This window comes from Metarhizium brunneum, chromosome 2 (genome assembly GCF_013426205.1).
Source record: "Metarhizium brunneum chromosome 2, complete sequence".
Lineage (NCBI taxonomy): Eukaryota > Fungi > Ascomycota > Sordariomycetes > Hypocreales > Clavicipitaceae > Metarhizium > Metarhizium brunneum.
Window position 1 is genome coordinate 2,745,482 of NC_089423.1, and position 24,342 is coordinate 2,769,823.

Sequence of the window (24,342 nt, forward strand, 5' to 3'; positions counted from 1 at the left end):
GCTGATGAGAAGAGCTCAGAGGAGTGAAGCTCAACAACATGCTTCACCGTTGGCAGTGGGACGGGCTGTTCCTCAGCCGTTGTCCACGCATCCTGGTTCGTTTGGGTTCTCGGACTTGAGATTCTTTCAGCATTTTCTCATATCTGCGTTTCCGCCGCTGCCAGTTGGGGGGAGATATGTGTGGCAGTACATCTCGCAGATGTCGCATGAGGTATGTTGTCGTGTGTGAGCGTCTACCGGGACCATTGGAAGTGGTACAACGACTGGCGACCTGACTTGTGACGTATAGTACGACTTCTTGATCCATTCGATGCTCGGACTGGGTGCCTCACATCTGAGTCTACTGGCCCCTGGCGACTTCAATCAGTCTGCCTTGCAGCATAGAGTGACGGCTATTGAAAGACTAAACAAATTCCTGTCAAGACCGGCGCTTTCACTTTTGGATACCGAGGCGGCTTTTGCTGCCATTCTCACCCTGACCTTCCAGGCAGCTCACATGCCGGATGGCCTTACAGACTTTCTTACCATGACCCGCGGCTGTACGTCTTCTCGCATGGGGCGAAATGACCCAAATCCGACGACGGCATCATGTTATTAACACCAAGTCCGCTGTAGGTTTTCTTGTCGGAACCCACGTGGTACCTGATCTCGAGAACTCGGCCTTTAAAACATTTGAACGAGACGTCTACGTCGAAAAAGCATCGTCTGTAGCCGCATCAGACAACCACTGGCTCCCCTTGCTGGATAAGTCCATTGCCAACGGGTTCTGCACAAGTCTTGAACAACTCGGCCCCCTGTGTCACAGCGTCATTGACATTGAGCACATTGCCATGATGCGCCGAATAGTGATTTCCGCCACAAATAACATTTACGAATGTCAGACCTGCCCACGCGCATACAGGTAGATAAAAAGCTACCCCTGCTGACCTGAAGCGTTTTGATTCCTAGGTTTCCGCGAGCATTCATTCCTCCACGAAAAAGCAGGCCGCCTCTCGGCCGTTGAATTTGCCGCATTCATCGATCCAAGCAATCACATCGCGCGCCTTGTCATCGTCCACATGCTGCTGTTGGATATCATCATGAGTCGTACAATCTGCGTGTGGGAAGAAGGCCCTCAATTTTCCTTCCATGAGACCCGTCATCGCTACGACGCGCGCAACGTCATGGCCATTGTGTGGATGGAGAAGATATATGATTCGTTGCCAGAAACATATCAGCCGTATATAGAATGGCCGCTCAAGTTTTCGCGGTTTATGAAGACTACATTTCAGGCCGACACCAGTTTCTGGAGACTTGCTTCAGTAGATCTACATGACGATATAGGGTTAGAGACATTGCGGCTTGAGGAGAGTGAGATTTGTGAGTGAATCTATATTGTAAGGCAGGTATACCCGACAAATGAAATATAATCTGTTAACAAACAAAAATCCCCATCTACGAATTGCCAATCTACACCACCGTTGTGTTCTAGTCTAATACATTAGCCATAGTGGGCTTGAGAATGCTCAAGTTTCTTCGTTTAGAAAGTCTGTTGCTTTAGGCAGGACTGCCGTTTACACGTCTCATCCGGAACCACCCTCGCTTGCCAGCGAGCTCCATGGATTCGTCAGACCGAGACTCCTTGGGCTGCGCCGCTCCATCCTGACCGAGGAATCGGCCCGGGTGGTATATGACGAAGATGCCAATGGCGCCAATCATGGGCAAGGTCTCAAACACCCAGAACAGCCACTCGGTGCGGAAGGCATAGCCATTCATGCCCTCGGCAAACTCGCAAACACGATAGATGCACCGAACCTGGTCTTGTCAGAGTCGTGGAGTCTCTGCACTCGGCAAGTGGTCTTCTTTCTTACCATGATCAGGACACTGGAAATGTACACGGATAGAACAACCTGCTGCCATCCCGTGGGGGCCTCCGGTCTCGCCATTCTGTTGGCCAAAACATGAAAGCGCCGAAACACGCAGAGGAACAATCCAAAGGCGACGAGCTGAAAGGACAGCCCTCCGATAAGCACATAGCGGCCAATCTTCTCCTTTTCGCCTTGCCAATTATCCGAACTGGCAATTCCAGAGCCACTGCCCTGTATAAGGAACGAGACGACGTCGCAGACGACAAAGATGGGTGTAAGTCGATTTCCGGGGACGCCAAGAACGCGATGATGCGAGGGGGGCAGGACGGCACGGATGAGGCGGCTGATGAGAAGGTAATTTCCCGCGGCGACAAATACGGGCGCGAGGACGGTAAACGTCAGTGTCAGGACGAACGGGACCTATGGAGCTCTCGTTAGATTTCCGCATAGCTGAGACCTCTGATGCTTGCAGCGGGCGTCCAAGTTTACCAATATGGTGCGGTTCCTGGCAGAATAGGCTCTGAGAACATAGCCGGCTACTTCGACTGCCGCGCCAACAACCACGACAGTAAAATACCAGGCTCTGTAGCGGAAGAATGTCAAGTATGTTATGGCGGTGAAAATCAGGCCGTATACGATTGTGCCAATTACGGCCAGGGCAAAAGATGGGTTGTACATCCAGACATCCTTGTCGTCGGCCATTTTGGGTGTAAATTTGTCGTTTAAGGATTATTAGACAAGAAGGATTTGGATTCTTCTTTTTGGCTTCTGAAACAAGACTCGATTGTTGTCAAGATGCTAGGTTCTACAACGAGGCACATTCCCGCTGGGTGGCTCTTATAAGTTATACCTCTCCAACATTACGTGTAAGTGCCTCGGATAGAATCCGACGAGTTTACGATGCGGCGCCAGCTTCGAATAGCACAGCCCACAGCCCACAGCTTAATTCAGTTCAAATTTGTATCAGATTGATTCCGTGCTGGCGTCTACAATAATGACAGTATGCCCATGGGAATGGCATCGTCTTGAAAGCCGTTAAGCTCGTTTGCCTCTTTGGGAAACTGTGGGTCGGGTTGACGTTGGACAATCCGATGGATGCGATGGACCAATCAGCTTTGTCCTCTTGAACCCTCCAGATGTCGCACAACCAATCGTCCCGAGCTACAGAGTACGGAGTAGATGTTTGCAAATCTCGGTGCCCGGGGTGCCTGGCTCCTGGCTATCTTTCACGAAGTCTCTTTCGCTTCCTTTCCAGTTTTGAGTTTAGAGCTGCTCGGGAGACGACATTGATGATGCGGCCCCCTGCGAGAGACGCGTGGACAAGCGAATGATTGAGCAATGCTCTTCGATACCTGGAGGCTGGAATGATGGCGACGGGAGGGCATGCAGGGTCTGAAGGGGCATTTCTACTTGGCAGTGGAAGGACTCGTTTACTGGGAAGGGAAACCACGAGTTTCTCTTACTGCCTCGTAAGGCGGGCATGCCGATTTTCCAGCTGGTCAGTTGAGCCTACGGCTTACCATGGTGCTTACATGAAGGCGACCTGGTGCAATTTCACAGCTACCGATGTCCCAAGTGTCACGAGCAGTCATGTGCCTCCCATCAAAGCCTTCAGTGGCGGCGTCTGGAAATGTGTGAGTCGAGAACTCGAGAGACGTCGTGACGCAAAACTAATATAGTAATATTAGGGTTGCACTCGCATGTCCAGGGATGAAACAGGGTCGCGTGCTTATCCGGCAGAAATAAAAGAAAACTCGAATTCAAATCAATGTTGCGATATTATTACCATCACCATCACTGTTATTACTCTTTGGGCCCCGTGGACATGAAAAGATTCTCATTTGTCAATGGCCGACCTCATATGTAAGCGTTGGGTCGTGTCAAAACACCATCCATCAGCATTCGGACCTGCAATTACATTAGGCAGCCAGCTGAGGCGGTGCAACATGATACAAGCAGGCGGATGAGGGGTCAAGGAGGGCATGCTCGTCCGGTATCATGGCGTTCGGCAGCACGTCGTCCAGCTGAAGTCACGGCGCGGAACTCGACGCCCCCAGAGTGCGAGGTTACATTCTTGCACACGCTCTGGTCCTGGACTCCTGGACATGCTGCAGGCCTTCAGGCGCCCAGGGACACATGCACACTGGCACACATGCTACATGCTACATGCTACATTCTACATTCTACATTCTACATTCTACATACATGCTCCAGCCTGTTGTGTTTGCTTCTGCGCTGTGGCTTACATGATCTGCCGCAAGCGTGTGGTGCTCCGTGGATCGTCAGCAGATGGCAGCTTGGCCGCCTTTGCATGGTGGCGGAGAGTGGACGCAGCGGATGCTCTCACCGTCTGTTCCGGAGGGGTGCCACTTGGGCTCTATGAGGCGGGAGGAAGAGGAGGACGAGGACGAGGTAGAGCCAGGCGAGTTGAGCGCTGGCTGAGGGTGATTGATGGTGGTGTTGATGGCCTGGTGGTTTGTTTCTGTAGACGGAGCCGGCGCCTGTCAACTCCAAGAGTCTGACGGTGAGAGACGACGAGATTTGCTACATGTAGACGATTGCCATGAAAAAAGTCGAGCACTTTGGGACTGGTCACTTGTGCCTGGGAACTGCCGTCGACATGGAAATGCAAAACAGGTGGATGTAGGTGTGTGTGCTTCTCGGGCCGCATCCGTAATGCTTAAATATGAACCAAGGGGCGGAGGCGGATGGATGTCTCGAGCAGTTATTTTTGTTTTCCTTTTTTTAAAAAAAAAATGAAATAAAATAAAATAATTCTACAAAATAAAATAAAGGGAAATAAAAATAATAAATTAATAAACCATGCCACATGGGCCTGCTCCATGTCCCCTTCCGGCCAACCGTATTCGCTGGCCCAAGGCGGCGGCGATCTCACCGCCCTCCTGCCAGGTCGCGCCTGCCTCTGCTGGTCGCAGATGCACGAGTTGACGCTTGACATGAGCTGGTGAGATGCCAGACTCTTTCCCCGCCTCTTTTGGCCTCACACATTCGCACGCCTTTCACACGCCTCCCACGCTGCATCTCACCCTTGGTCATCTGGGTCATCTGCCTTCGCTTTGCTGAGCTGGCAATCAACCCCCATGTTGCCCCATCCGTCATTCCCGCCCGTGGCAAATGCAGCACATCGCACACGACGCAGCCAGATGCATCCTCATCGTACCCGCGTGGCCGCGCCCAGCCCGTCAACCGTCAAGGCCGCCGACCCGGTCAAGCACAGCATGCGAGACCAACTTTGGGGATTCGGCATGTTCCACCTCGCTTGTGTTTGTTCCCAAAGGTACTTTCAGCTTGCGGGACCGTCCCGCCTGAAATGAATGAAGCCTTGCTGTGACTGTGCTCAGAAGGGTCGGATTCGAACACACGCCCTGAGCCCAAAACATGTTGCGGTGAGGACGCATGCTCTCTCACAGGCTCAGACTACGTGATGGATTTTTGGCCGCCGTGGAGCTGGCCATGGCAGTCTTTAGTCTTCACCTGCCGCGGGACAACTCAGCGACCCCGTGGTCACGGTGAAGCTGTCACGGAGACCAAGACTTTTGGCGACATGACGAGACGGACAGAGTACAGGCCCTGGCATTGCCTACATGGAAACCAAGTACATACACCTGCCGCGAGGGCCAAATCAGTTTCTCGCAGACCTACGATGACGCCTACCGTCGGATGATGCATCGTCATAGCCGCCGCTCTGTGCTACTGCATGCCCACTGCACACCCGCAGCCCGTCCAGCGATCGTGTCGACCAATTCAGCATCACCGGACTCCGTAAATTCAGTTTCTCTCCTTCAAGACTATTCAAAATATCAAGTGCACAAAGAATTGCTGCCCACGGTCCTTGGCTCACGCCCCTCCTGCGTCGTCGTCGCCTTAGCCCTCTTGCAACGTACGCCGGCCACCGGAAGTGATGAGCCTGCGTTAGTGCCACCCTCGGTTGCCAAGCTTGCTTATTTTTGATGTCTCGCGGGCAATAGTGGGAAATGACGTCTTTTTTCTTCTTTCCGGGGGGGCGACGGCATGTCCCCATGTGATAATTTGCCAGCAAGAGGCATGTTTAGTTCTATTGGGTATTGATAGCCCAGTACATTAAAACGACGCACAAGATCTAAGCATCATTCATCCAAGTCGTCTTCTCCTTACAGACGGATACTGGACCCCGCTATCGGCGAGTTGAGACGGCGGGCTGCAACCTCTGGAGCATTCCGTATCCGAGACACGGGGTGATGGGCTCATTTAAACCATGAGCACGTACGGAGTATGGACTCATGGATTAGTAGTACTCCGTATGTAGAATGAGAATGGCAATGGTGCTACGTGACACATCGAGTCTGTCAACACTGCTTTTTGTCCAACTTGCCGCTTTTCGGTCTCAGTCTGTAGGGATTAAGCCGCTGTCTTGAGACGGTTAGCTGACTCGAAGACATTTGCTGTGTAAACAGGTCTTGTGAGATTCGTTGTGCCAGCCTTTTGTGAATTCCTCCAAACGTCGGCGGGTGCGCGCCAAGGTTCATGTATGGAGTACCATGGCGTCGTGATGCAAGAGAGCATGAAATTGAACGTGAGGATGAGGTGTGGTTCGAATCCACGGGAAGACATAAATCATGTTTGAATTATATTCTGGACAAAAGAGTTGTTCTCGACTTGACATGAGACTCCTTTGAGTGCTAAATGGCAGCTCCACGAGGACCCTCGCGATGCTGACAGTCAGTGGCCGTGATTGATTTTAAGTTTTGTGACAAAATAGCCCTGAAATGGCAATTGCAAAAGCTGCAGAGGGCGATTTTATTTTATTGGCTCGCTACCATGGGAAAGCGCTATGATGATGGTAGGTTCACTCGCCGTGCCGAAAACAAGTCAGCGAACTATAGCTACCCTGGACCATTAAGGAATATCGAATATCCATGGCATATGAGTCTGACCAACAGATTTGGGAGCTCAAGTTGCACAAAACAAGGTTGGGTAGAAATGCCAGGCTGGAGGCTTGACAAGATCAAAGGGAACATTGCATTTTAAGGGAGTATCGCAACTATTGCCAGCTGCACTAAAAAAAGGGGGAGGAACCTTCGTTCGTTCGCGTTGACACTATTTCTCCTTCTCACAGGGACATCCAGTCAATTTATAATTAACCTCCCGCTACTTACCTAGCGACGCGCCTACTTAGTAGAAAGGCAGACAGCCTGTTTCTTTGCTTAAAGCTTAGGCACAAGAGTAAAGAATGAAGAAAAGAGCATAGTGAGTCACTGCCTGACTTTGGACTTTATAAAGCCGGGACCCTCCGTGCGACAAGATCAGAATCATTCAACATTTCAATACTAGTTTGAATTATCTGTCGTTATACAGCATGCCTCGGCGACTCGTTACCGTCAGGCGAGTTGCCCTAGTCACTCCTATCCCAGGCGCAGACCTGGTCGAGGCCGCAACCGTGGACGGATGGACCTGCGTGGTGAAGAAGGCCGAATTCAACGTCGGTGATTTAGCTGTATATTTCGAGATTGACAGCTTCTTGCCCGCGTCTGATGAGCGCTACTCCTTTCTCAAAGTCAACACTACCAAGCAGGACGAATTCGAAGGCATCCGCATCAAGACCATCAAGCTGCGAAAAGTCTTGTCCCAGGGCTTGCTTCTACCACTTGCCACGTTCCCCGAGATCAAAGGCACTCTCGACAGCATGCAGGACCAACATGGAAAAGAAGATGCCGAGAGCAAGATACAGAGCATGAGCTTTGAGGACGTCCTCCGCGTGCGCAAGTGGGAGCCGCCGGCACACGAACAAGGCCCATCCGCAGCTGGGCTGGCACCGTTTCCCATATTCATAAACCGGACCGACCAGGAACGTGTGCAAAACCTGCCCAACGTATTTCAGCAGTGGGGTGATGCCGTCTTTCAAGAGTCCACCAAGATGGATGGATCTTCCATGACGGTGTACTTTGTCCGCAACGACGGCACCCATCTAGACAGCCTTCCTGCATTCGCACACAACGAACACGACAAGATTCGGAACATGCCGAACGGCAAAGTGGGAGTTTGTTCCCGCAACTGCGACATTGCCCCGGACCCAAACAACACCTTCTGGTCCGTCGCTCTACGAAACGACTTGCCCTCCAAGCTCAACCAACTCAACCGCAACATTGCCATCCAGGGCGAACTCTGCGGATCATCGATACAGAAGAACTTTGAGGGATTTCAGAAAGGGATTCATGATGTATACCTATTCAACGTGTGGGACATTGACTCGCAGAGGTACTTGCTGCCGCGGCAAGTCCACCAAGAGTTGGCTCCGAGCTTGGGGCTTAAGCATGTTCCTGTGACTGGGTATCGGCCACTGAGCGAAGTTGCGGTTGATTTGGCGGGCATTCTGGAATGGGCCGAGGGCAAGGGGATCAATGGGCGGAAGAGGGAGGGCATTGTGTTGAAGGAGGTTTCTGGGGGGTTCAGCTTCAAGGCGATTTCCAATTCTTATTTGCTCCGGAATGGACAGTAGTCGCTGGGCTGGGAAGCTCCATGTCCGTCTATGATGGCGGCATGCAGCGGCGAATACAATCTTTACTTTTCACGCTTCAAGGGGGTATGCAATAGATGGTTATGACTCTATCCCGGCCGTGACTCACAATATCATTATGAGCCATCAATTACTCAGTAGTGAAAAACCAGAGCGAATCAAGTCAAGGCATCACCAACGGCGCTAAAACTCGATATGGAAAGTGAAATTCAGCAGGAGCCTCCCATTGACCCCACTTTGCAACGCCACCATCCCAGATCCCAACGTCCGTCGTCAACCCTCGTTGCGAACGTGACATAAAAGGACTCTCTGTGCTTCTCTTCCCGTCAACGGGTTTTCTTCTCATCGCATTCTATCTCATTGTATTGACTTGGTGTTGCTGACCGGCGTTGGGTGTTTCCTTTATTCCAGAAAACAAAACAAAAAAAATCCAGAAAACAAATCAATCCTCCATCTCACCCGTCATTCCACTCATCATTCCACTCATCATTGGCAACGTCGTCTCTACCCGGGGAGCCATGATCGCCTTGAAGACTCAGACCGACGGCCCACCACGGACCCGAAAACAGGCTGTGGGAGAAGCACCATCTTCTAGGGTCGTGTCCAAACCGGTCCCGACTTCCCAGGCAGATGACCCTCGTGGTTATCAGGTCGAGCAACTTCGACGACGATTCTCCCCAAAGGAGTCCACTGCTGCTGATGGGACCACGTCCCTGGTGTTCAAGTTGAAGCCCTCAGACCCCGACTTTCCCTTTGAACTGGCCCACCTCGAGTGCCATGTGCGCGTCCCCGCCAATTATCCGGATGAAAGACCGGAGCTGCGTGTAAAGAACAGCAACATCCCCCGGGGGTTTGGTATCAATATCGAAAGGGGTTGGGACAGGCTGGCCATGGAGAGGAAGGGAGCCACTATTCTCTCTATTGTGAATGCTCTAGATAAGAACTTGGAAAAGTTTCTGTCCGAGGAAAAGGTAGAAACAGTCAAGTTGGTGGCCTTTAAGGATACAAGGCATCTGGATGATGCCGTCTCTGTCCCGACGCCGGAACTGAGCGGCGCGCCAACTGAGCCAGTCAAGTCAAAGCCAGCTGCAAGACCCTATATTCCGGAGGAGTCATACTCAAAGGAGCAGATTGCCGAGGCCAAGGCGAGGAGAGCCCAAGAAGTTCGCCAACTGGAGGCACGCATGGGCAGGCTGCCTAGGTTTCGACGCTCGGCGGATGGGATTGTGTTTACCTTGCCGATCGAGCCGAAGAGAAGGAATGAGCTGCCTCCTGGCCTTCACTCCGTCAACAGTCTCCACCTCATCGTTCCGCTATTGTACCCGCTGCAGGATCTCAGAATCCAGCTCAACGAGGCGGATGGCGTTGATGCGGAACCAGTGGAGGCATTGTTTGCGGTCAAGGCAGCACAGCAAAAGTCCATGTCTCTGATGAGCCACATGAACTATCTTGTCCAGAACATACATGCTCTAGCCAAGCAAACCCAATCGATGGCGCAAAAGGCTGCGGCCAAGAAGCAAGAAGACACAGACAAGGCCAATACAGTCGACACATTTGTCGCCGGGCCGTCCGGTGTGTCTGCTGAAGAAAGAAGCCATGTCAAAGTCATACCGCGACCACCTGAATGGGATTTTGTAGAGGATGACGAAGATTCAGACGAATCCTACTCCAGCGCATCGGATGGAGAAGGCGGCGTTGTTCTACTGCACAAGGCGGATGCAGAGTCGGGCGCGGAGCCGGAACCAGCGCCATCACAAGTCACAGAAGTTCAAGAGCGAGGCACCATGATGTCCTTCCCGTCCATTGAGCTACACGGCATCGAAGTCATACAGGTGTCCATTCTCAGCATCAGCGTAAAATGCGAACGCTGCAAAACAGTCAACGACATGACGGGTCTAAAGCCAGGCACGGAGAAGATGGCAAGCTGTAAAAAGTGCGCCACGCAGCTCACGGCCAAGTTCAGCCAGACCCTCGTCCACGAAAACTCGTCCCGCGCGGGGTTTATCGATTTGTCCGGCTGCAAAGTAGCCGACATGCTCCCCAGCACCTTTATCCCAACGTGCGCACGCTGCTCAACTGCCAGCCAGGGACTCGTGTCGGTCAGGGGTGAAACCATGACCAACATTTGTCGCGAGTGCCACGGCAAGTTCACATTCAAGATTCCCGAAGTCAAGTTTCTCTTCGTATCGCCCGGGTCCCTGCCGCCGGCGACCGTCGGGCCCCGGCGAAGGACGGAGAAGCTGGGCCTCCACGCCGGAGAGGCGCTCCCGGACAGAGGCACCTGCGCGCACTACCGAAAGTCATTCCGCTGGTTCCGCTTCTCGTGCTGCCAGCGCGTGCACGCGTGCGACAAGTGCCACGACGGTGCCGAGGACCACGTCAACGAGTGGGCAAACCGCATGATATGCGGATGGTGCAGCCGGGAGCAGAACTACGCGGTGGAGGCGTGTGGTTTCTGCGGACGCAGTGTCATTGGGAAGAAGGGCAGAGGCTTCTGGGAGGGCGGCAAGGGCACCAGAGACCAGCGGACCATGAGCCGCAAGGACCCAAGAAAGTACAAGCGACTTGGGGACGTGAACAAGAAGGAGGGGTGATTGCCTTCTCAAGTTGGTAGAATGCTACAATGTGTTGGTTGGTTGGAATGTCTGCTGGTGCACCCAACAGTTAGGTGTTGGTTCACGCCTGTATTGTAGTGTAGGCTGCAAAGTTGCAAGCACGGCATAGAACCAATTACCAGGCAGTATTTTACTTAATCCACGGGCATCACTCGCTCTTCGTTGACACCAGACATCTCATAGTACTACGATTCCAATGCTTGAGAATCACAGGGCATCAGACAGTGTCCACTGCCATTCGTCCCGCTGCGATGGTCGACGGCTGTGTGATTTCCGCCACGCCCCCCCCAAAGCCATGATAATCCTGTGTGCCGCTCCAAAACGCAAACGCCTCAGCACACATGCATACGCGCCGCTCACCGCTCACAAACGCGGCGGAAACACGTGTCCGCGCATGGCTGAGAGCCTTGGTTTGCGGCAACAACGTTATACGATAATACGACAAAATGCGACCCTGCCGGCATCTGAGCCCCAGCTGCCGGGCGCCTACTATGGCGCGTCGATTGGAGAGCGGCGTTTATGCGCTGCGTTTGTCGCACTGCCTATGTACGTATTCTTTTTTCTTTTTTTTCAAGGCCACACCGTCTTGGTGAGGATTATTACTACTAGTAGTATTTTTTATTTTTATTTTCTTTTGGACAAATCGCAAGGGCTGCGCGGAATGTTGTGGCGGCTGGGTGATTCAGCTGTGCCGCCGGGTGGTCGGCACGTCACCCTTGGGAGGGAAGCGCATTTTGATACGTAGATACCTTTGCATGGAGCGTTGCACGGAATAAGACTTTTTTTTAAATCATGCATCCATGTAAAAGAATAAAAAGTGTTTTAAAGTATTTTAAAATCCATGATTAGTTTTTTTTTCTGGCGTCTAGAGTCAAATGGTGAGCTGAAAGTGTTTCTCCGACGACCCCTTCAACCCAAGGGGACGTTTAGCTTCCCGGGGATTGTCCGTATACACCACGTAGCGTCGAGATGGGGATAGTCTGATGGCAGGTAACGTGGAAGGTTCCCAGCAGTCTGGGTCTGGCTTTGCTAGAGTCTATTTTGCCTTTTTTCTTTGACGGCAGTGGTAATGCCGTTGTAGATCTGGGGTCTGGTACCGTCGTCGCAGAAGTTTGTTTCCGCCAACCAGGTGACGGGCCATGTAGGCCGGCGTGGGCTCTGGTGCTACGAGGCGGAAGTTTCTTTTTGACAGCCGGTGTCGTGGTCCAAATGCAGGCACTGGGGAGCGTGTCATTCAAGGTCGAGGGCTGCACAGGTGAAGCAGCACGCCGTGTCGTTCCCGAAACCGTCAACTGGTCCAGTCGGCTCCTCACGTGGCCGGGTCTTTGGACGTTCAATGTTGCTCATCAAACGTCAATGCCAGCCCGCACCCATGCGCGCACGACTGAAGACGCGAATCTCGTCCAACTTGACGCTGCGTCACGACGGCCTGCGCGCCTTCGGGCTGGGACGGTCCGTTCACGTCGCAAGGTCCTCGACCCCGAAACAACGGCCGCCTCCGTGGATGCTCGGGCTGCCAAACTGCCATCCTTATTTTGCACGCCGGGTGGTGGAGACGGCGTCCATCAGCGCTGACGTCGGCGTCCCCGTTGACGCTTTTAGCAACGGGGGTGCTGGTCGTGTATGTATGTATTGTGTCGATTGATTACGGACCAAAACGGAGCCCCGGCATCAGGCCACGAGGGTCGCATGGGAGGAAACCTTGGTACTCGGTATACAAGAGAGGACTCTTCCCCGGCCCGGGCAAGGTATAGTTTGGGGCTAGTAGTATCATCATGTAGGCGTTTTCCCCAGGGTTCATGAGCACTGCTGCCCTGCGAAGCTGATGCTGCGTGTCAATGCGCGCGCTCCCTCTCCCTTTGAGAGGCCTAGCAGCGCGAAAAACAAAGTAAAAGTTAAAGTAAGGATGCGTCCGTCAAGGCCGTGCCGTCCCTGTGCCGTCCATGGTGCGGTCGTTTGCCTCTCCACGCTCAGACAAAGCACAACCGTGGCCTTCAATGTTGATGAAGACACCAAGGGCCAATGGAACGCCCTCCCTGATGCAGACAGCAGACTAGGCGAGCGTGCGCTGTCAGAGAAACTGCCAGGATGATCGTAGACTCGTGCGAGACCAGTGACATGTGCTAGCTCAAGTGTCACCTCCACTTATCCCATACTGCATGATCACTCGGTAGCGATTCTTAAGTAGTATAAGAGACTTGATGCGGTCTGACGTCTTTTGATGCAAGGATGGTGAGTTTATTGGAAGCTTGTTCAAGGCGAGAAGGAGACCCTATAGCGAAGTTGGTGTCAAAGATGGCAAGACCAGTTGGCAGTTGTTTTTGCGACAGAATCCCCTCTTGACAGTGTTCATGTTTTCGAAATCAATCGCAATCAAGCCAAGAACACGTGACCGCCAGCTGTCTGCACGCTCCTGCCAGATGAAAGATGAAAAACCATATTATAGACAACTTTTAGCTTTGCACTTTCCACAACCTTCGCAGTCGCAACCGCCCAAAGTCCCCAGATGCGAGGGACTGCGACTTGCTTGGGCGCCCAGCGGTCGAAGAGAGTTGAAGACACATTGTCCCTCCCGCACCCTCGGCAGGCGATCTTGGGTCGAGCCCAGCGGCCAATGAGAGGGACGGGCTGACTCGGCTCCCCTGTCACCGGCCCCGGGAGGCTCTTCCCGGCGCCGTTCGCGCATCAGGGGCATCGTGTGCTCGGGTCGGTGGCTGTGTTTGTCCTTCAGGACAGCAACGCCCCCTTGTTGCCGGCCAATTTCGCGAGCCGGGGCATGAAATTGGCAGGCAACGGTGATTTTAAATCAGGGGGCTTTATTTTATTGTCTTTTTTTTTTTTTTCTTTTTACACAAAGAAAAGAGGATCCGAAAAGCCCATCTGTCTTGTGGAAGAGGGCTTCTCTGGTGCATGACTGCAAGTGCTTTGTCAGTATACAATATCCATCTCAGTTGGTCGAATAGACGTAATGCGCGGCGCTGGTGACAATTCTCCATGTACGGAGTATGCGCGTGCGATTCCCCTGCATGCGAATCATGTGCCGTGTGGGCTTCAGCGCAAGTGGCATGAAGAAGAAAACGTCTATGCCAGGACGGGCTATTCTTCCACGCATAATTCTATTATTCTTTCAGTCTTTAAAATAATAGTAATTAAAAAGTATAAAATAAAAATAAAACCAGAGAATAAATCCCCCCCAACTTAGTCATGTTCTCGACGACACGCCCCCCTTGCCCCCCTGGTTGTCACAGCTTCTCACACATCACCTCCCGAAATCGAGTCTCCCCATGTCCAACAGGCAGCATTGGGTAGGTTTCCAGACTTTCCACGCGCTATCGGGAACCCCCTGGTTGCTGCCCAAGCCTCCTCTTTTTTTTTCTTGTCCCTTGGGCAATCAAAAGGACACGCCTTGCCAACCCCCGGGGTTCCTGACTCTCGGGCCGTGCGCGGGCTGGGATGTGCGGCTTGAGACGGTGGGTTCGGATCAATTACGTGACGGGACGAGCATCGCGATAATGTCAGAATTTGGACGTGGCTGGCGGCCCGTTGGTGTGACTACGCTGCCGAGCCTCGGTTGCGCAAAGTGGTTATGGGATTCTGTGCGGTCTTGCCGAGTACGGTAAACAAACAAATTTCATACAATACATACACCAAACAGGCGGGGGAACGTGGCAAATATTCCAATCCATCCATCCATCCATCCAGAGGGAATAGTACACATTTCGCAGTACCGGGTGGTTTGTCATGGTGAAACACAGCCGGTTGGTTGGCTGAGTCGACGACGGAATACATTGCCGGTTCCGCTGTTTGACTACCTTGGTCGCTACGATATTGCCCAGCCGCCGTGTTGGTTATCATTACGTCAATCTTTAGGGGCGAAAGAACAAAAAAAAAAAATGCAACATGGCCTCTGAACAACTTGGTCCGCCCAACATGCGGTAATTTGCATCGACCTCTTCACACATGGGCGTGTTTGGGCTTTGAGCAAAGGCGCAGCGGCGGTTGGTGGTGCGAAAAGCCCGCACAGGGCGTCGAGACAACGGGGGGTTCAAGCAATGTGTTCCTGCAATAACAAGTCAATGTGAAATTGAAAAGGACGCAGCAGGATGGAGCGGACCAGAGCGACTTTTCAATTGTTCGGTGTTAACAATGGCGAGGAGTCGGAGTTTACTATTCCTTCTTCTTTTTCCACGAGCACAGGCGCACTCACTTGCATAACGTGGGTTGGTTGTGCATGTCTCGATGCGCATTGCACGTCAGGAGTACGGAGTACGGAGTAGGAATAGGGTTTTTTGAAGACGCAAGACATGACAGGTCGCATGCATGAAAGGAAATCGGCTACCAACAAAAGACGTATTATTTTCCCCTTCTTTAAACAAAAAAACCACATTATAATATCCGCCAGCAAAAACATCAGTACGTCTGCTGCTCTTCAATGCCGACAAGACAGGGCCAGCAAGAACAAAACTCTATTGTCGATGACAGATGAGGAGATGGAACGGACCCCTTGATCTTGTCTCTTTCCTCCGCCCCAGATTCTCCAACCGTTGAAGCCCCGCCCGGGCCTGTCTCATTTTTTTTTTAAAAAAAAAAAATCCCTTTTTTCTTTTTTCCCCAGAGTCCCACCTCGCACAAGGACCAGACAGCATCCCCGTAAAACGCCACTCCAACTGGAAAAGGAAGCTACGGCTCGTCCACCAAAACGGGCATGTGCAAACAACGAGGCAATACGGAGTAGTTGGCATGTGTCAACTCGTACATACATGCAGCTCGGGACAAAAGCGACATTGAAGGTACCAAAACGGCCATGTACCTCTGTCGCGGTGGGCTGGGGGTTCCGCCGCCCCGGGTACTCACGGGATGCGAGATATATTTCCGCTCTCTACACCGCAACAACAACAAACATGGGCATCCTTAACAAAGGACCATTTGACCTTGGGAAGAAGCCGGCAACACGGCCGGCATCGAGTTTGCATGTACATACGTCAACTGGTAGTATTTGATGCTTCATCCCCCATGCCCAGTGCGCCACAGGGTCTCGTTTCAGCTCCCCTTCCAGCGGTGGCTTCCCCAAAGCCAACACCGCGTCATCTCACTGAGTCGCATCGGCGCGACGGTTCACATCTCACTTTTTGCCGGGCGCGCGGGGGACAGCCCCGGGCAAAACGGCCGTCGTCCCCGACTCGCAGGCAGAGTCAGTCATGTGTGAGCCAGGCGCCCCCCATTCGGCGCGTACGACCCCCATCCACTGAGCCGTTACGGCATGGCTGACACGTCCGCGGACGCCTCTTGACTCTTGACTCTGTTTTTTTCCTCTTTCCCCAGATTTTTCTTTTGCTGCGACAGACTTCGGAGCCGTCGCCAAGGAGGGAGGGCGTGTGCCCAAGAGCCTGTGTGGCGCCATGTGGTGGCTTTTGTGTTTTTTGGTATTGTGCGCGTGCCTCGAGGCCGGGGCTGCATTTAAATTGAGTGAATATTTGGATTTAAAATAAAATAAAATATAATTTAATATCCAGATAGCGGAAGGATGAGATATTTTGGACGTCTTCGTACTACAGTACCCTGTACGTGGTGAATTTCAAGACAGCCAGCGTCGGCGCTTGGTAGCATCGTCGCGTGGCCATGGTTACATTGAAATCCCAAGGCAGCGGTGTCGGATGGGGCCATGGGGCCAGTCGGAGACCCGGGGAGCCGTGCCCGTCTCGACGTTGGTGCTATGAGAGGAAGGCGAAAGAATACTAAGAATAAGAAAAAATAATAATATAAAAAAATAAACATGTAATTTTATTTCATGATTTTTTAATTAAAAAACAATACATAGAATCTACACACACTTGGCCGTGCAGAGCCGCACGGGCAGACCAGTCATTTTGGCGGGCAAACAAGCGCGGCTGCACCACGCCAGCGTGGCGGTCATTGTCTGCACATGCATGTGGTCTCTTCATGGCAGGCCAGGTAGATGCCGACTCCTGCCGCCGGCACTGGCAATCGCTGCTGGCTGGTGCCATCGCCTCGGCTGCAGAGCGCTAGAAACTAGGCGCAGCCCAAGGCAATCAATTGTCACGGGTCGGCTATTGAAAACCCCCAAGCTCAAGTGCTCCCAGTGCCATGTCCCTTTGGCCCGCGCCACAGCCCGTGGCTCCCCATCCTCACGGACGAGCCGCGTGGGCCACAACTGTCAAGGTATTGTAGGGCCCATTGAATGAAGCTGCACCAGACTTGACATGTGCACATTCGCAAGCCTTGATTCTTCAAGCCCCCAGCCCGTCCTCAGCCCACGAATAGGCCGGCAATCAGCCGCTTGGGGGGGCTTCCGAAGGGCGGAAAAAGCCACGGTTGACCGTGTGCGGCGGGCATGAGTCGGCCGCGGCAGCAGTAGCGACTGGCTGGGTAAAGGGCCTGGTGTGCGCCGAGCGTCCCTTGACAAGCCGCCACCGTGAACAATCAATCCATTGAAGAAGCATTGGGGATGCCACATGTGCCAGGCACTCGGCAGTGGTTTTTGCCCGCTGTAGCTGCAAGAGTTTACGGCGCCGGAGGTGCCTGGCCAGATGTGTCCATTGAATGCAGGCCGCGCCAGGCTGCATGTGCTATTGTCGATTGACGCTGTCCACAGCAGGTTGCCTTGGCTGCTGGATGGCACACACACAGTGCACAAAGGCATGAGCGATATCCGCGCTTCCTCGCCGAAAAGCCAACATGCCTGCGTGCAGCATCCTATGATTCCCATCCAACGCGAAAAGCTCCCAACCTCACAAAAAAAAAAAAAGGAAGAGCCGCGCACCACCTGGCCAATCGTCCTGTAAGGGCCATCAAGTCGCCCCTTGCCTGCAGCCGCTCCGCTCCTCCCCGCCTATTCCGCTGCCCTCTGCCCTATCTCGGTGTTACTGCATCCAAGTACCGGGTCACTGCTTGCACAAGTCAAATGCCTGGTATACCAGCATTAATAACAGCATTGAGCACAGGGTCTGCATGGCCGCCCCCCCAGCCACGGCGGGGAGGGGGAATTCAACAATCGCCCTCATTCACGTCGGCGCTCTCCCGAAAACGCCATCCTGCCACGCCAAAAAAGGCACCGCGATGTCGAGAATCTCCAATCCGCGCGGGGAAATAGTAGCGACGGACCCTTTCGCCTGCAAAGCAGAGTTGCTGGTCGCCCTCTTGCCGGGGGGGGGGAAAGGAAAAAGAAGGCTGACCAGTCGGCGGCCAGCGTTCCGGGAAGGCTCCGAAATTCGAGAGCGTGACCCCGTGCGGAACAAGCCAGGTAGCCCGATTTTAAATGACACGGAATTTATTTATTTATTTTTTTTTACTCCGTACAGTCGTCGCTTTTTTATTGCAATTTTCTGACTGGTCCGCGGAACAGGGCCAGGTGGGGGGACTCTGCGCTATGCCGCATGGGGAACCCGGGATTTGCTCGCCCTTCTTCCGCGAGCAGCCAAACCAGACGGTGACAATGGGAAAAATACGGAGTAGAGGGGGGGGTGCCCTGTGCGCCTTGTGTTGTGACTTTTGGCGGCGGCGGCACACACACAGGCACACACACCACCCACGTGCTGGAAGGCTTCTAGAAAAGATGGGGGTGCTTGGCGCCTGGCCCCCGAGTGGGCTGTTGGCTGTCTTGCTGTGGTGCGCCGTCGTGGCTAACAGGGTCGGAAGCAACTCCTGGCTTCTGCTTTGGCTCTCCCACGGGGGTCGGAGGGCTGGAGGGGTAGTGCTCAGCTAGGCCCTGGGAGGTAATACAGGCGACCGGCAGAGCAAGCTTTCGATGCAACGCGACATTTGTGCTCCAGCCCTTCGTGGTAGTAGTACGTGTCATGGCCTTACAGGGCGGCGTTTCCCCGATCCCTTTCTTCCGGGCGCTGGAGGGCGCTGACAAAGCCGTCGGGGCAGAGTCACCTGCCATGAGATGAATGATCCAGAAGACTCTGGCCCTGTTGGCCGTCGAGAGCGCCGTGTCGTGCTGGGCCGACTTCAACTTGGGCGAAATTGGTGGCGCCGTCAGATGCCTCGGGAAGCGACGGCATCCAGCAAAGAGGCGAGGCTCGTCGCGTCACATTTGTTTTTGTATTGTAGTCTAGTGATACGTAATCGCAATCGCGATCGCATGGATGATTATCTTGTGTTTGTCAAATCCAGCCAGCCAGTTGGTGTTGACACCGGCCCACGACCCGGGACGGCTTTCGGCGCCAACCACTGCTGCTCAAGCGCGGCGCCTACAGAGTACAAATCAACAAAGACCGAGGTGCTCCCATGACGTAGGAGAAGACGTCTTGTGCAACCCTCGGCGACTTGCTACCGTTGCGGGGGAGGGGGCTCCAGCTCCAGCTCCAGTCCCCTCGATGATGACAAGGAGCTCGATCTCGCGCGGTGCGTGGCATCACGGCAATCGTTGCCTGGTATCCCCATGGTCATGGTGGTTTATGCCTTGTTATTTTTGGCCCATCACGACTCGCGAGTGCGGGGTTGGAGCGCATTTCGCATCACGGTGGTTCGTCCAACACGATGGGATAGGGCCATTGTACATGCGAGGCCGGTCACCAGGCCGGGGCGCGCATTGTAAACTAGGATACCGCCTGTTGGTTCCTTTGATGCTTTGCAAGTGAATAATGACATCGTCCTTTTAAAAAGTAAAATAATCACACGTATGTCGCTGCCAGTCCGCTTGGGGCCATTTTGCTAGTCGACATCAACAGACGCAGAGTCCAAGCTCCTGCATCGACTCCAACCTCGCAAACCATGGCGTTCACGTTCGAGTCCATGTCACCAGACTTGGGCGTTTACACCGCATTCATCACTTTGCATGTACGCTCAAGCCAGGCGCCGTCCCCCGTGGCGTGGCCCCCCCGTGCACCAGCGCGCGTGGGCAGCAAGAGTCGGTGAGTTTCTAAATACAGAGTTTGACGCAGGCCCGGAATATCGCCCTCGGCGGCACGCACGCCAGACTGCCATGTCTGCGCGGCCGTGTCATCAGGAGCCCCTACTCCGTACATGTCGCCAGCCTCGGCCACACGCCCCCCTGTGTGTGTGCCCTGGGATGCGCCGACTGCCCGCTTGTTGTCTTGCTCTGCGCTGCCTTACCCGCCAGCCGCCCTAGGCCGGAGCCGCGGATGTGTATTTGCGTGTCCAATGTTCATGTGCGTCTCAGACACTGACACGCCGTCGTGGCCGTCGGCCCGGGCGATGCGCCCTCGGCCAAGACTGGGAATCGGTGTGCATGCACGCTTGACATGTCCGGAACGGGAGCGCAGCTTTGCGTCATGGTTGGCTGCCCTGGGACATGCTGTTGGCAGAGACTTTTCCGTCGTCGTGTCTGGATCATGGCGGGCGCAAGGCTTCGAGGCCATGCGTGTGCCTGCCTGGGCATGTTATGTACGCAGAGGCACATGTCCTCCGAGACGCGCTTCACATGCCGGCCCTGGTCTTTTTCGTGGCCGGCTCGCATCTCTGCGCACGGATGGGGAATGGACTGGGTGAGTTGGCTGCTGGTCAGAATGGAAGGGACTGCGCGGCGGTGTGTTGCCGAATGTGTCAGGTAAATTAATAAACAGACAAATAAATAAATAAATGGTTTAATTTTAAATTTTAAATTTAAATTCACTTTGCGTCCGTCACCACCGCTGCGACCGGACTGTTCCTGCCTCCCCAACAAAGAACATGCATGGGACTTCAATGTTGACACCAAACACCCCGCATTCCGCATTCCGCACCCGTCCGACTTTGTCGCTCCGCATGCGGCCGTCTCGACCTTGCCAACAAGCCCTTTGTGTGCCATTACCCCATACCCGCCCGCCTGATAGCCACATGACTACACCATCCCGGCCTCGAATATTGCTTCAACTCATTTTCTTCTTCCCCATTCGGGCCTTGTCGGTGGTCCAGGTGGCACCCGCCGATGGGGAGGGGGCCGACGACGCGGGAATCGTGTGCTTCGCCAGATACCCGCGCGCTCGGCCGCTTGCGCAACACCGACATGGACCCCGGAAAGCATCGCGAGTCTTTCCGATCGCCTGCGGAAGGGCTTGTGCTGAATCCTTTACAATCCCCCTTGACGCGGGTGCTTTGTTGACGCCAAAAACGCCCACGTATAGGTATTCTCCTCTCATCATCTATGCACACCCCCAAATGGTGCGGCGCGCCCTTGTGACCTGTTTTCGTAACAATCATTGATCTTTGTTCTTCTGGAAACCTCCCGTGCCCCCCATCCCCCCCCCTTTTTTTATACCAAGTGAAAGGTTCTCAGTCTGGCGCCCTTGTTGGCAAAATACGCCGCATCAGGCCTCTTGTACATGGACACTCCGTCTGTCGCGGTGGCCCTCTGCACAAACGCATCCTCCTTGGCGCCGACTTCCAGCAGGTCCCAGTCGATCCTGGGATCTGCCGCCGCATCTTCACCCGTGTTTCTACTCCTGAAAACAGGCCCGGACGGGCCCCATGTGAGGCGCACGTCCTCCGGCAACGGACCAAGCAGGGCCTCGCCCCAGTTCAAGCCATGTGCGTTGCAGGGCCCGACAACGGCATACGTGCTGCTGTTTTCAGTGCCGCCACCACCACCACCGCTCCATGCCTCCTGGGCCCGTAGCACCAGCGGTCTCATGCAGCCCAGCATGACCGAGATCTGGTCCCCCGGCCGTGTAAGCGCCGGCCCGGCCCCGACAAAGCCTTCCTCGGTAATGAGCAGCGCCGTCTCCTCGCACGCCCGCACCATGCTTCCGACGCAGAGAAAGACGTCCGTCATGACGTCCCGGCTCGGCTCTGTCGCCGGAGAAGCGTCGCCAACCGTAGTGTCGAGCGCAAACCTAATCAGCCGCTGAAACTGGGCCATGCTGGGCGTGGCCGCATCCCTCACTTCGTCCGCCATGTCATCGGCAAGGCAGCCACCCGACAGTGCGTAACACAGAGCCTCAAGCATGCCGTCCGCCCGCGACGGTCGGTACCCCGGCCCATCGGAAAGATGGAGCTTGGCGGCGACCTCGTGTATGAGAGCGACGACAGACGGCAGTATGGGATCCTGCGGCGCCGCGCTCCGTGCAACGGCCATGGGGACAACGTCGACGACGGTCGCGGCCAAGACGCCCTTGATGGCCAGCCCCCGCCCCCCGTCGACCACACACGCAGACACGGCCGACTGCCCATCGGCGCACTGCGGCGTCGGCCACAGGTCCCGCTCCCGCCTCACGGTCCAGTCCGGCACCCACGACGGCCGCCGACCCGGACAAGTGGAGTCGGCCCGCCGGGATTCCGACACGAGGTCGGCCCTGCGCGTCGCCTCCATCTCCGCGAGCACCAGCTCCTTGTACACTTCCACCACGGGCTTCCTGTAGTCGGGCGCGATGCGCGCCGCGAGGCCCTGCGCTTCCGGCGGCAGGATCCCCAGCACGCCGTAGACCCGGTCGCGGGGGTCCGCGCACCCGGTCCGCTGCATCTGCCGCAGCAGGTGGCCGAGGCCCGAGACGCGGGGCGCCGCGGTGTCGGCCACGAGCGCCGTCCTCGCCGTCCAGCGCCGGAAGCGAGGGTGCCGGGGGTCCTTGGCCTTCCTGTCGAGGAAGACGGCCGCCCTGGCGAACTTGGCCCAGGCGATGGACGACGCGCCGCACAGCAGCACGGCGTCGGCGGCGCCGAGCGCAATCTCCTGCCGCGCCCAGAGCCTCTCGAACCAGGGGCGGTGGAAGAAGGCCTCGAGGGCCTGCGACTCGGGCCCGTCCCAGGGCAGGGCGACGCGCTCGTCGAGCAGCAGCCGGAAGTAGGCGCTGGCCGCGCCGCTCTCCCTGGTCCACTGCGACTCCCGGGGCCTGGGCCGCGGCGCGCGCGACCCGGGGTCGGGGTCGGGGTCGAGGTCGACCGAGTCGGCGATGCGGTGCAGCAGGTTCACGGCCACGTTGCTGCCGGGGGCGGAGGGGCCGGTCCACGCGAGGACGCGCTCCGCCGAGGCGTAGATCTCCGCCACGAGGGAGACGTGCCGCGCGCGCTCGTCCAGGTCCTGCTGGTTGATGCACACGGCGTCGACCCAGAGGACGAGGTGGCTGTCGGCGTAGGGGAGGTGGCCGAGGGCCTCTGCCAGGTTGGCCGTGACCGAGAGGCGCTTGGCCGGCGCGTCGGTCGACGACTGGGCGACGGCGACGTCGAGCCTGTCGCTTGCGTCTCCCCAGACGTACGACAGGGCCATGAAGGGCCGGGCCTCGAGCGGCGCGTGCTGGATGGTGATGCGGATGTCCTCTGGGCGGGGGGACGCGCGCGGGTGAAGCACCGCCAGCCGGATGTGCTTGCCGTCTGGCGGCAGCGGCTCGTACTGGTATCTGTCCATGGCGGGCGACATCTAGTTGAGTTGGGGTGCGCGAGGACAAGTTTGGCGACGGCACGGGGGCTCTTCACTGCATGGCTGGAGCTGAACCCTGGTGTTGGGGATCGTGGCCGCGTGTGCACTGTCTCTTTGCGGCTGGGGGTTGCAGACGGGGTGCTCTATTTGGGCGTGCCGGGCATTCTGCGCGAGCCTGCCATCTCAGCCCTTGCCGTGACTGCTCCGTTGTAGAGTTGTGGTGTTGTGTCTTTAATGTCTGGTCCAATTGGGCCAAGCCGGAGCGGCGTCGAGTCTGACATTTAAAACATCCCTGCTACGCTGATACGACGGGCAACCCACAAACAGCACCTTGTACGTTGACAGCTTCAAAAAGGGAAAACAATAAAAATGAGCACAATGAGCACAATGCCCTGACAACTCGGCGTTGCTGCAAACTCGAGCCACTGCATTGCTGCACCGTGCTCTCGACTCCCATCGCCACCATCTCGTGCGCGCCGCGTGAAAACAGGCCAATGCCCACATTTCCCTGCCTTACTCCGTAAATACTCCGCGCAAATATGTGGTAGTACTACACACATGCGGCGGGTGGGTTCGACGGAAATGTCCGTCAACACAATCATCTGCCACCTTAAAAAACGCTCAAAGAGGGCCCGTTTTCAATCCCCGCCGAACCCGCCCCAATGCCGGCAGCACATGCCATTTTTCTCCATGTCGAACCCACATCTCTGCCAGTTATTCGATTGAATATTCTTCAAATCCCATCTTCGCACCCCCTCAGGAATACTCCCTTGTCCATCTACGGAGCGCACACAGATATACATGCATGCATTTGCATGCACACACGCACTTGGCTAGGTACATGCAAAAAACAATCTGTATGCGCCAGCACACCCGACCTGCAAAAAATTTCTTCTCGTCACCCGTGGACCCCTACAGAACCCCTCTTTGCAATCACAAGGCAGATGCTACATGTACATGTACCATTCATTGACCCTTGCCTCCGACTCCGGCGCGACACCCGTGCACATGCATAGCATGTCTTTGAGGCTTGTCCAGCCCAGTCGCTGACGT

The 24,342-nt window shown here is 55.1% G+C and overlaps 6 protein-coding genes across 6 annotated transcripts; 4 read left to right on the plus strand and 2 right to left on the minus strand.

The window, feature by feature from the left end:
* Positions 1-199: 199 nt before the first annotated feature.
* G6M90_00g037940 (uncharacterized protein) lies at positions 200-1,367 on the plus strand (the record flags this gene model as incomplete). The annotated part of the gene is made up of 4 exons (XM_014691668.1): positions 200-211; positions 290-539; positions 616-876; positions 949-1,367. The coding sequence occupies 4 exons, from the start codon at positions 200-202 to the stop codon at positions 1,365-1,367; spliced, it is 942 nt and encodes a 313-aa protein (XP_014547154.1).
* Positions 1,368-1,536: 169 nt separating this feature from the next.
* Positions 1,537-2,549, minus strand: G6M90_00g037950 (uncharacterized protein; the record flags this gene model as incomplete). Its single annotated transcript, XM_014691669.1, has 3 exons — positions 1,537-1,794; positions 1,851-2,267; positions 2,337-2,549. 3 exons carry the CDS (start codon positions 2,547-2,549, stop codon positions 1,537-1,539), a joined length of 888 nt encoding a protein of 295 aa, XP_014547155.1.
* Positions 2,550-7,203: 4,654 nt separating this feature from the next.
* G6M90_00g037960 (uncharacterized protein) lies at positions 7,204-8,343 on the plus strand (the record flags this gene model as incomplete). Its single annotated transcript, XM_014691670.1, has 1 exon — positions 7,204-8,343. The coding sequence occupies one exon, from the start codon at positions 7,204-7,206 to the stop codon at positions 8,341-8,343; it is 1,140 nt and encodes a 379-aa protein (XP_014547156.1).
* A 536-nt stretch (positions 8,344-8,879) lies between these two features.
* On the plus strand, positions 8,880-10,955 carry G6M90_00g037970 (uncharacterized protein; the record flags this gene model as incomplete). The annotated part of the gene is made up of 1 exon (XM_014691671.1): positions 8,880-10,955. The coding sequence occupies one exon, from the start codon at positions 8,880-8,882 to the stop codon at positions 10,953-10,955; it is 2,076 nt and encodes a 691-aa protein (XP_014547157.1).
* Positions 10,956-12,185: 1,230 nt separating this feature from the next.
* On the plus strand, positions 12,186-12,551 carry G6M90_00g037980 (uncharacterized protein; the record flags this gene model as incomplete). The annotated part of the gene is made up of 1 exon (XM_014691672.1): positions 12,186-12,551. One exon carries the CDS (start codon positions 12,186-12,188, stop codon positions 12,549-12,551), a length of 366 nt encoding a protein of 121 aa, XP_014547158.1.
* An 8,641-nt stretch (positions 12,552-21,192) lies between these two features.
* Positions 21,193-23,277, minus strand: het-6_5 (Heterokaryon incompatibility protein 6, OR allele; the record flags this gene model as incomplete). Its single annotated transcript, XM_066130229.1, has 1 exon — positions 21,193-23,277. The coding sequence occupies one exon, from the start codon at positions 23,275-23,277 to the stop codon at positions 21,193-21,195; it is 2,085 nt and encodes a 694-aa protein (XP_065986451.1).
* Positions 23,278-24,342: the final 1,065 nt, after the last annotated feature.